The sequence below is a fragment of the Pristis pectinata genome, chromosome 37 (genome assembly GCF_009764475.1).
Source record: "Pristis pectinata isolate sPriPec2 chromosome 37, sPriPec2.1.pri, whole genome shotgun sequence".
NCBI classification, from domain to species: Eukaryota; Metazoa; Chordata; class Chondrichthyes; order Rhinopristiformes; family Pristidae; genus Pristis; species Pristis pectinata.
The window spans coordinates 3426981-3439235 of NC_067440.1; the positions used below are offsets into that span (position 1 = coordinate 3426981).

Sequence of the window (12255 nt, forward strand, 5' to 3'; positions counted from 1 at the left end):
AGCTGTGATATTGTCCCTAATTAACAGTGCAACTCCACCCCCACCCCCAAATCTTTTCGAAAACATCGAAACCCTAGAACATTAAGCCTGCAGTCCTGCCCTCCTCTCAACCAAATCTCTAATGGCCACAGCACCATAGTTCATGTACTTATCCATGCTCTAAGTGAGGAACAAGTGGATGACTAGGGTGAGGGTAGGACCACTCGGGGATAAGCGGGGGGGGGGGGTTGCAGGGAAATGTGTCTGGAGGTGAAGGAGGTAGGGGAGGTCCTAAATGAACATTTTTCTTCAGTATTCACCAGTGAGAGGGACTTAGACGAATGTGAGGTTGGCATAGACCAGGCAGATATGTTGGGAGCACGTCGAGGTTAAGAAAGAAGCAGTGTTGGAGCTAGTAAAAAGCATTAGGGTCCCTGGGGTTGGACAGGATATACCCCAGGTTACTATGGGAAGTGAGTGAAGAGATTGCTGGAGCGTTAACAATGATCTCCTCACGGCACGGTAGCATAGCGGTTAGCGCGACACTATTACAGCACCAGCGATCGGGGTTCAATTCCCGTCGCTGTCTGTAAGGAGTTTGTACGTTCTGCCGTGTCTGCGTGGGTTTCCTCTGGGTGCTCCGGTTTCCTCCCGCATTCCAAAGACGTACGGGTAGGTTAATTTGGGGTTTAAAATGGGCAGCGCGGACTCGTTGGGCCAGAAGGGCCTGTTACCACGCTGTAAATAAATTAAAAAAAATCTTTGACTTCTCCCTGGCCACAGGAGTGGTATTGGAGGATAGCAAACGTTCCATTGTCCAAGGAAAGTAAAAGGGATAATCCTGGGATTTATAGACCAGTGAGTCTTGCGTCAGTGGTGGGCAAACTATTGGAGAGGATTCTTAGGGACAGGATTTGTGAGCATTTGGAGAAGCATAGTCTTATTAGGGATTGTCAACATGGCTTTGTGAAGGGCAGGTCGTGCCTCATGGGGTCAATAGAGTGCTTTGAGGAAGTGACAAGGCAAATTCATGAAGATGGATGTGGTATATATTGATTTTAGCAGGGTATTTGACAAGGTTCCCCATGGTAGGCTCATTCAGAAAGTCATGAGGTATGGGATCCATGGAAAATTGGCTGAGTGGATTCGAAATTGGCTTGCCTACAGAAGGCAGAGGGTGGTTGTAGAAGGGGAGTATTTGACCTGGATGTCAGTGACTAGTGGTGTTCCACAGGGACCTGTTCTGGGATCCCTGCTTTTTGTGATTTTTTTTTGTTTACTATTATATAAATGATTTGGATGAGGAAGTGGAAGGATGGGTTGGTAAGTTTGCAGATGACACGAAGGTTGGTGGTGTGGTAAATAGTGAAGAAGGTTGTTGTACATTGCAACAGAATTTAGACAAGATGCAGAGCTGGGCGGATAAGTGATGGATGGAATTCAGTCTGGAGAAATGTGAAGTAATACACTTCGGAAGAATGAACTTGAAGGAGAGTACATGGTTAATGGCAAGATTTTTAGCAGTCTGGAGGAACAGAGAGATCTTGGAGTCCGAGTACATAGACCCCTCAAAATTGCCTCACAAGTGGATAGAGCGGTTAAGAAGGCGTATAGTGTGCTGGCCTTCATTAGTCGGGGGATTGAGTTCTAGAGCCGAGAGGTAATGTTGCAACTCTATAAGACTGGTGGTCCACACTTGGAATATTGTGTTCAGTTCTGGTCACCACATTACAGGAAGGATGTGGAAGCTTTGGAGAGGGTGCAGAGGAGACTTACAAGGTTGCCACCTGGGTTGGAGAGCATGTCTTATGAGGAGAGGTTGAGCGAGTTAGGGCTTTTCTCTTGGGAGCGATGATGAGAGGCAACTTGATAGAGGTGTATAAGATTGAGAGGTGTGGGCAGCCAGCATCTTTCCTCTATGGTGGCAATGGCCAATACTAGAGGTCACCTGTTTAAGGTGCGTGGAGGAAAGTTCAGGGGAGATGTCAAAGGTAGTTATTTTTTTACAGAGTGGTGGGTGCCTGGAATGCACTGCCAGGGGTGGTGGTAGGGACCGATATGATGGGGTCATTTAAGAGACTATTAGATAGGCACATGGATGAAAGAAAAATCGAGGGTTATGGGAGGTGAAGTAGAGAGGGGGATAAGGTTTATATAGGTCGGCACAACATCGTGGGCCAAAGAGCCCATACCGTACTGAACTGTTCTGTGTCATCACCCTTACCCTTAATACTCCTAGCATTAAAATAAACACACTTCAGCCTGTCCATCCCATCATATCTATTACCTTGCTTCTGCCCATGACTTGTCATGATGTCTACCTTCCTCTCAATCCCTCCTCTTTGACGTGTTGCTCTGGTTCCCATCCCTGTCAAAACCCTCCCACATAGCACCAGTGCTCCTCCCTCAAGTTAAGGTGCAATCTGTCCCTTTTGTACAGGTCACCCCTGTTCCAGAAGAGGTTCCAATGATCCAAGAACCTGAAACCCTGCACCAGCTCCTTGCCACACATTCATCTGTTCTTTCTTTCTATTCCTGCCCTGACTAGCACGTGGCACCGGGAGTAATCCAGAAATTACTACCTACGAGGTCCTGCTTTTCACTCTCTTTCCTAATTCCCCATACTCTCTGTGCAGGACTTCATCCCCTTTCTATCTATGTCATTTGTGCCAATGTGCACCAGGACCACTGGCTGCTCACCCTCCCCCTTGAGGATGTCATGCAGTCGCTCCGAGACATCCTTGACCCTGGCACTCGGGAAGTAACACACCATCCTGGCATCTCTTTCGCGGCCACAGAATCTCCTGTCTATCCCTCCAACTATCGAGTCTCCTATCACTCTTGCTTTGGCTGACTTTGCCCTTCCCTGTTGAGCCTCTGAGCTGGTCACAGTGCCACCGACCTGGCGGCTGCTGCTGTTGTGCCCTGATAGGTCATATCATAGGTCAAAATAAGCATGTAATTATGAGATTAAGTTCAATGCAGTTATGATGATGTTTTCCAGTAAGATGATCAAAGACAGCAGATACCTTTTTGAAAAATGTTCTAAATTGGGTCGAGGGAGTGCAGGTTTAAGTTGTCCGGGCTAGTTCAGTCCATTTTGTCCCCCAAGAGACAAACGTGCAGAGCACTGGGTTATTTCTTGAGATATTATTGAAAAGGTTTAGTTAAACTTCTATGGAGCTCTGGTTCAACCGCACTTGGTACGTTGTAAGATCTGCACTTTGGTCTGCAGATTGTGAAAAGGATGTGGAGGCACCATAAAAGGTGCAGAGAGGATTGAGTCGGTTGATAATCAGAGCCACCAGCACCTAGTTAATAGGGTTTGTTGACCCTACTGCATCTGACCTGAACCTGTAATGTCAAAGTCAACACTTATTTATTAGTTCTAGATTTTCAATCATTAAAACACACTGTAGCGGCTGGCTCGGCTACCAGGCCCCTTGAGCCTTTCCTGCCATTCAATATGATCATATGCTGGCCTCAGTTTCTCTTCTGTGTTAGTTCCCCACAACCCTTGATCTTCCTTGATCTTCTCAAATATTTATCTGTCTGCATCTTAAATATATCTAATGATTTGGCCTACCCACCTTTGCAGACAGAGAATTTCACTGATTCACTACCCTGTGAGAAGAAATTTCTGTACAGCTCAGTTTCATGTGCCTATCTAAGAGCGTCTTGAGCACCTCTATCGTATTTGCCTCCACCACCACTCCAGGCACCTACCACTCTGTGTTTCTAAAAGAAAAAAACTTGCGCCGGACATCTCCTTTGAACGCCCCCTCTCACCTTAAAGGCATGCCCTCTGGTATTCTGGTATTAGACATTTCAACCCTGAGAAAAAGGGTCTACTCTATCCAGGCCTCTCACAATCTTATAAACCTCTATCAGATCTCCCCTCAGTCTCTACCGCTCCAGAGAAAACAACCCAAGGTTGTCCAACCTCTCCTGAAAACACATGCCCTCCAATCCAGGCAACATCCTGGTGAACCTCTTCTGCACCATCCCCAAAGCCTCCACATCCTTCCTGTAATGGGGGGACCAAAATTGAATGCAATACTGCTGATGTGGCCTAACTAGAGTTTTATAAAGCTGCAACATACTTCCTGACTCTTGAATTCAGTTCCTTCACTAATGAAGGCAAGCATGCCATACACTGCCTTTACCACCACTTTTAGGGAGCTATGGACTTAGATCCCTCTGCACATCAACACTGTTAAGGGACCTGCCATTAACTCTTTACTGTCCCTTTACATTTGATCTCCCAAAGTGCAACACATCAGATTTGGCCGGGTTAAACTCCATCTGCCATTTCTCTGCCCATATCTGCAACTGATCTATATCCCACTGCATCCTTTGGCAATTTCCTACACTATCCACAACGCCACCAATCTTCGTATCGTCTGCAAATGTACTAATCCACCCATCTACGTTTTCGTCCAGGTCATTTATGCACATCACAAACAGCAGAGGTCCCAGTACGGATCCCTGCGGAGCACCACTAGTCACAGATCTACAGCCAGAACAAGTCTCATCAACCACTACCCTCTGTCTTCTAAGGGCAAGCCAATTCACCATGTATCCCATGTATCTTAATCTTCTGGATGAACCTTCCATGAGGGACCTTGTCCATGTGGACAACATCCACAGCTCTACCTTCATTAATCACCTTTGTCACCTCCTCAAAGCTTAATCAAGTTAGTAAGATATGACTTGCCCTGCACAAAGCCATGCTGACTGTCTCTAATTAGGTCATTTTCCAAATGCTCATAAATCCTATCCCTAAGAATCCTCTCCAGTAACTTCCCTGCCACTGACGTGAGACTTGTTGATCTATAGTTTCTAGGATTATCCCCAGTTTCCTTCTTGAATAATGGAACAACATCAGCTACTTGCCAGTCCTCCGGGATCTCGCCTGTGGTTAGAGAGGACATGAAGATATTGGTTAAGGCCCCAACAATCTCATCTCTTGTCTCAATAACCTGGGGACTTATCCACCTTAATGTTCTTTAAGAGACCCAACACTACCTCTTCCTTTGTCTCAAAATAGCCTAGCATATTAGCACTCTCCACACTGATCTCCGTATTGAGGAAGAATGTAGAAATAGTAATAAAAAGAATGATAGCAAGGAGAAAGTGGAGGGACGTTCCGACATGTCTGGTGTGCCCCTGTTGTTCCAAAAAAAGCGATACGGACGAGAGTGAGAAGGATTGGAGGGTTTGACCCACAGCCCCTATCTACCCCCCAATTCCACTGCCACCCCCGTACAATGTGGCTAGCCCACAAACCATTAATGCCAGCCAAGCCACATCACGAGAACAGTCCCTTGACCATGTCGTGTCCCGAACCAGAAATCAGCTCAGACAGAGAGAGAGTGCCTCCGAACGGTTCGAAAGCCACAGACATACAGTGGAACCTTTTGGTAGGGGACAGACCTATAATAGATCCTCAGTCAGACAACGATTACGACTCCGATTCTACCACTAATAGTGATGACCCTAGAGGTCCTGACCCATCACCTATGCCGAATAAGGGAAAGGGAATTAAGGCTAAAAGACAGCTCCCCAATAGGAGTGTCCTCAATCCTGATCCAGCTCGAGCTCCTGCTAATCCCACGATCCAAATTTACACCCCTTGGAAGCCTCAGGAGATGTGCCTAATGATGAGTTAGGTGCCCAACCGTAAAACCAACCTGGAGGATTTTATAGATTATATTATTCGGACAACTCAGATGTACCAGGCAACACCCCAGGACCTTTTTAGTCTTTGTTACATGACCCTTACCTCAGTATCCTCCGTGTCCTTTTCCTTGGTAAATATGGATGCAAAATACTCATTTAGGATCTCTCCCACATCTTCCACCTCCAAGCACATGTTCCCTCCTTTATCCTTAAGCTGTCCTACCATTCTTCTAAACTCCAAGGAATATAGACCCAATCTGTTTAGCCTGTCTTGGTAGGGCAATCCTTTCTTAGTAGATATTAACCTGTTGAATCTCCTTGGTTCTGCCTCCAATATTGTATTTTAGGTTAAGGCACCAAAACTCTGCACAGGCTTCCAGGTGTGGTCTTGCCAACATGCTGCACATCTGCAACAAAACCTTATTCTTAAACTCCAACCCCTTTGATATAAAGGCCATTGTGCCGTTTGCCCTTTTGATTGTTGGACCTGGCTGCTAATTTTTTTGTCATTCATGCACTGTCATTCATCCCTCCTGAAATTCATTCATTTGCAGTCTTTCTCCATTTAGATAATAATCCACCTTTTGATTCCTCTTACCGAAGTGCATGACCTCACACTTCCCCAGATTAAAACCCAGGTGTATCAAAGGCATGATAGAGGAGGTGGAGTTGTGATTTTGGTGAGGGAGAACATCACGGCTGTACTTATTACTGGAAGAACATCCAGTGAGGCTAAGTGGGTAAAAAAGGGGGTGATCATTCTGATGGATTTGTACTACAGGCCCACTGATAGGGAGAGACGGCGAGTTCAGGGCCAGCATGTTCCTACTATAGTGAAAGGCAAGGCTGGCAGGATTAGGCTGGTTGACGAGGGGGTATTGTCACTCTTGTCAGGAGAAAGGAGGAGGTGCATGTCAGGTATAGGCAGCTTGGATCAAAGAATTGGAGTGCCCAAGAAGGAAATCAGGATGGCAAAAAGGATGTACTTGGCAGGTAAGGTAAAGGAGAATCCTAAAAGATTCTCTCTCAATATCAGAGAAAAAGGGCAGCTAGGGAGAGAGTAGATCCCATTAATGATCAGTGTGGTTGTCTGTCATGGAAGATGGGTGTGGTCTTTAATGAATACTTCTCATCGGTATTTATTGTGTAGAAGGTCATGGAAGCTAGGAAGTTCAGGGAAAAGAACAGCAGGAGATCAGCCTGTACACTTAGTGTAGTGGAGAGAGACTGCCAGCTGAAGGAAAATGATCAGTAGTAAGGAAGTAAAATAGATCTGCAAAAGCTGTAGCACCGTCAGTAAGTTTGGAGTGGATTTGTTTGTAATTGTTTCGTGGCAAACAAATAACTTTACTCAGGCTTCCATTGATCACAACTGAGAAGTTTTGCCCATCAAAGTTTCTCACAAAAGGAAACCAGGTAGATGAATCTTTAAATTATGGTTGTTTAATGGGCTAAACGTAAGACATTTTTTGTTTGTCGAGGGACAATACATGAACTATAAATTTGGAAAAGCTATTGTAAATTTGGTGGCAATTTGGGAGATGCTTTATGCAGATGGTGCAAAAGTAGAACATGCCACCTTGTGAATAGCATGGATACACTTAAGTACAAGTTGTTTAAGGCCATGCTGATAGTATTAGCTGAAGAGGAATGGGAGGAGGTTCTTAGGATTGTCAGCATAGACAAGTTAGCCTCTTTCTGTACTGTAAATGTTATGCATTTCGTTTTAAATTACTTGCGATCTTCATTATACCTTGCATCCTCACAATCTGTTGGTAGCTTTCAAGGAGACCAAAACGAGTGTTGGCAGAAAGTAACCAGACAACAGAGAAGAAAAGTCGACGGATGTGGCGGGATGGTGATCAGGAAGTCAGCAACCTGTCTGTGACAATTAGACAGCCTAAAAGTGCCTTACAGGTGAGTGCTGACATAAGAGATGGTTTCTGGCACTTGAGAATAAACCCTTCATTGTCTTGCTTGTTATTCTGATTTATGTATTGCTTTTAATAACCAATAAAAGATGGGGTACCAATCAAGAATTAGAGGAATGGCTGGAGACAGAAAGTGAAGAACACATGGGGAGTGAGAGGAGCATGGGGCAGAGCTGGAGGAGGTTGCCAAGATTAGGGGGATCACAGCTATGTAGAATCTTCTATCTGCACACTGGTATTTGAAATTTAATGCTTTGGTGTAAGGGTTGATGAAGCTGGGCCTGTGGTATAGGGTTAGAGAAGTTAATCTCACCAGGAGTGTAAAATGTGACAAGGCAATAGGTAAAGTCTGGTGGGAATGAAAAGAGAATTTTTCAATCCAAGCATATGTCATAGAGCATGTGGAACTTGCTGAAAAGGGCAGAAGCTTTTATCACATTTAAAAATGTACTTGGAGATCCATCTGGTTCTGACCTCGGAGGCTATAGACCAAGAACTGTGCGATTAAGTTAAACAGCTTTTTCAACTAACGCAGGGACTAAATATTTGTTGCATTTCCAGTCATCCAGGAAACCAGAGCAGTCATTGAAGTTGAAAGATTCTGTTCAAAGACAGCAGAAAGAAGCCAACAACTTGTTTGAGGCAGTAAAATTGGCAAAGAGTGCCATGCAGGTGAGTGCTTGAGGTAGACTCAGCCTCCTTTTTGTGGGAGTGGAGGTGGGGGTGTGAACTATCTGTACTTAGTTTCGTGTTATGTGAAAATGTAGTGTGGGAAAGGAGAATGGGGGGAAGGGAATGCCACAGAAATCCTGTTGAGATGTTTGTACAGAGAAGAAAAGGTTGATGAAGATGCAGCTGACGAATGAGAATACCAACATTACTGTGACTATGAAAACAAAATGCTGGAAACAGAAACATGCTGCAAGGCAAGCAACATTTGTGGAAAGAGATGACTGACATTTCAGGTCAAAGACGCTTTCAGAAATAGGAATGTGAGAAAACGTTAAAGATGTGGGTTTTTACCTCATTTTCTGTTTTTTATTTCATGTTTCCAACATCTGCAGTTTTTCTGATTTTTTTTTTCCCCAGTTGTGATTATAACTAACCTGTGTCAGGGAGAATAAGTAACACTGCTGTGAGTGTAACTGATGTTGTAGGTGAATAAAGGTACTGGCTTTCCTGTGAGTATGGCTGTTATTTGTCAGGGTGTGAATGAATTCAGGTACACTGCAGTGTGTATAACTGACACGCCAGGATGGGTGAATGAGTTATATCCACATTGCTGTGTCTAATTGTGTTAGAAGGGTACAGTGGCAGCACAGCAGTGAGATTGTTGGATGAATAATCCTGAGACAGTAAATCTGGAATTTAAGAGAAAAATATTCCCTGCTAATGACCACAAAACTACTAAATTATGGTCAGACAAATAGTGAATGTAACTGACATTAGCTGGGAGGTAAATGCACACACTAAAACTGCTTGAGTATAACTAGTGTATGTTCCACTCACAGACACTGGTTGATGAATGGCTGGAGCTTTATAAGCAGGACAAGGAGGCTGGTTTGCTGGAGCTGCTCAACTTCTTCATCCACTGCTGTGGATGTAAAGGTAAACGCTACAAGTGATCATTGAGAACGGGATTGGTTGCTTGCCTGATAATGCATTAAGGGGAACTTTTGCTGATCTGTGCCTGGATTCTGACTATACACCACTCCAGAAAAGAGTGGTAAGCAGGATGGGAGGGGGATGTGCAATTGTTGCTCAAGGATTTGGTATAAACCTAGTGAGCAGAACACAGTACTCTCCTGACTTTGCATTCAGAGGCCAGATATGATTTCCTTATTATGGTACTTGAGCATCACTGCTCAATGCTTCTACTGCTACTCTCAAGGGAATCTGAAAACCACCTGTTCTACCCCAGAGGTTGAATGGTTGTCTCCTCTTCCTGTATGATCGGGCTGAAGGGGAGTTTGTATGGAATTGGGCATGAGGAACTTCTTCCTGTAGGATTAAGCATAAAGGAGAAAAGAGTTATCTTCCTGTAGTTCAAGGTTAAAGAGCCTTGTGTTCTTCTGGAATCAAACTTGAGGACAGAATAGCCTACTTCTGTAAGGGGATCACTTCTTGGCGATTAAAAACTGGGACTGAGGGGGAAGGAATTACATTTTACTTCTGTCACTTCAGGTGTCATTACCTCAGAGATGTTCCAAAAGCTTCAGAACGCGGAGATAATCCGGAAGATGACTGAGGAGTTTGATGAGGTATAAAGCGAGAGTCTTGGATATCCTGTTAATATTCAAGATTGCATTTTTCTTTATTTATTATGTGCCACAATAAATAACATTTTTATGTAGAATTGCTGTAGAGAAGGTGGTGTATGAAGGTGGAGAATGTTGGTGGCATGTTTGCGGATGACGCTAAGATTGGTGGTACAGTAAAGAAGGTTATCTAAGATTACAATGGGATCTTGATCAACTGGGCCGGTGAGCAGAGGAATGGCAGATGGAATTTAATTCAGACAGGTGTAAAGTGTTGCATTTTGGTAAGATGTACCAGGGCAGGACTTGCACACTAAATGGTAAGGCCCTGGGGAGTGTTGTAGAACTGAGAGACCAGGGGTGCAGTTACATAGTTCCTTGAAAGTGGTGACACAGGTAGATTGAATGGTGAAGAAGGCATTTGGCACGCTTCGTCGGTCAGAATACTGAGTACAGGAGTTGGGGCGTCATGTTATAGATATACCAGACATTGGTAAGGCCACACTTGAAGAACTGTGCACAGTTCTGGTTGCCCTGCTATAGGAAGGATGTCATTCAGCTGGAGTGAGTGCAAAAAAGATTTACGAGGATGTTACTGGGCCTGGAGGGCTTTGGTTATTAGGAGAGGCCTAGAAGGCTGAGGGGTGACCTCACAGAGCTTTATAAAATCATGAGGGGCACAGATAAGGTGAATAGCCAAAGACTTCCCCCAGGATAGGGGAGTCCAAAACTAGAGGGCATAGGTTTACAGTGAGAGGGGAAAGATTTAAAAGGAACCCGAGGGCGACTTTTTCACACAGTATGAGTATATGGAACGAGCTGCCAGAGGAGCCATGGCATTTGAACAGGTACATGGATAGGAAGGGTTTGGAGGGATATGGGCCAAACACAGGCAAATGAGACTAGTTCTGTCAGGCAACTTGGTTGGAACTGAGTTGGGCTGAAGAGCTTGCTTCTGTGCTGTATGGCTCTTTTAAGCCAGGTCAGACAGGACCACCTTGAATGGTGGATCAACTTTGAAGGACTGGCTGGCCAAATAAAGCTGCTTGGTTCTCTGAACTGTCTGTCTTGGTGGGGTGCCGGACCTTTTGCAGAGGTCTCGGTGATTAATCATTTATAGAATGCCTGCATTACCTCCAGCCTTTTTATAATACGAGATGGATAAGAAATGTGTGTCTCCATAATCTGTACAATTGCAGGCAGTGTCTGGGAAATGGTGTTTGCAGGCTGTTCCTTGTTACTGTTTGTATGGCTAGTGTAGGAAATGTAACATGATTGTACTGCTATTGCAGGACAGCGGTGATTACCCCCTGTCGATGGCTGGTCCTGTGTGGAAGAAGTTCCGGCAGAATTTCTGTGAATTCATTGCCATGCTGGTGCGACAGTGTCAGTACAATGTCATTTACGATGAGTATATGGTGGACACAGTGATCTCCCTCCTGACTGGACTCTCTGATTCCCAGGTCCGTGCGTTCAGGCACACCAGCACACTGGCTGGTTAGTATAACATGGTCTATCTCTAGCCCTGTTAAACACTGCTCCGTACTCGCTGTGACTTGAGGTTTCTCAGAAGGGCATGGCCATTTGGGATCGTGGGGAGGGGTGGGTGCCCCTTAGCATTTGGGAGTGGGGGGGAGGGTTGGGTGACCCCCTGGCATTTGGGGTCAGCTGTGGGGGGAGGGGGGGAATCCCCTGGTGTTTGGGGTCAAGTAGGGGGTGGCTCCTTTGTTTCAAGGGGATTGGATTTGGATATATGGAGCTTCCAGTTGAGGGCATCTGGTGGTTTCATGTTATGTGCCTGTAATAATTAGTTCTGGTGTTTACAGCAATGAAGTTGATGACTGCTCTGGTGGATGTAGCCTTGAATCTGAATGCTCACCAGGAAAACAATCAGCGTCAGTACGACACCGAGCGGAACAAGGCAGTAGGCAAGAGGGCCAATGACCGCCTGGAGATGTTGCAGCAGAAACGCAAGGAGGTGAGCAGCAAGTAATGATATGGCAGCACACCTGCATGAGAGTGTGTCTGAGTGTGTGGCTGACCACTGCAGGGTGAGAAATAACAGAAGAAAATAATGCAATCAGCAGGTCAGGCAGCATCTTAACGTTTCAGGTCAGAGACACTTCGTTAGTGCTGAGAAAGGGAGATAAAATTGGTGATTTGCATATTCAGAGAAGGTGCAAGGAGAGATGGAGAGGGCAAAAGCACTACCTGTGATAGGGCGAGACCAAGTTAAATGGATAAATGGAGCAGTTAAATGTGATTATGCATCTTTGCCTGTTACATGTAACTAATAGCAGGACTGTGGGACATGCCAAGCAGGCCAATGGGGGGGGAGAAAAACTGAGCTGAAATCACTGGATAACTTGCTGCAGAAATGACTGGTTCTGATACAGACAGAAAGG

General features: G+C 45.1%; 1 protein-coding gene across 3 annotated transcripts in view; it reads left to right on the plus strand.

Annotated features, from left to right (window-relative positions):
- LOC127586485 (cohesin subunit SA-2-like) overlaps positions 1 to 12255 on the plus strand; it is an 86926-nt gene that overhangs the window by 15500 nt on the left and 59171 nt on the right. For all 3 annotated transcript variants that reach the window (XM_052044499.1, XM_052044500.1, XM_052044501.1), the window contains exons 6-11: positions 7441 to 7578; positions 8154 to 8264; positions 9104 to 9200; positions 9777 to 9853; positions 11143 to 11347; positions 11677 to 11828. In XM_052044499.1, coding sequence (XP_051900459.1) covers positions 7441 to 7578; positions 8154 to 8264; positions 9104 to 9200; positions 9777 to 9853; positions 11143 to 11347; positions 11677 to 11828 — 780 coding nt within the window. The remainder of the gene's footprint in view (positions 1 to 7440; positions 7579 to 8153; positions 8265 to 9103; positions 9201 to 9776; positions 9854 to 11142; positions 11348 to 11676; positions 11829 to 12255) is intronic.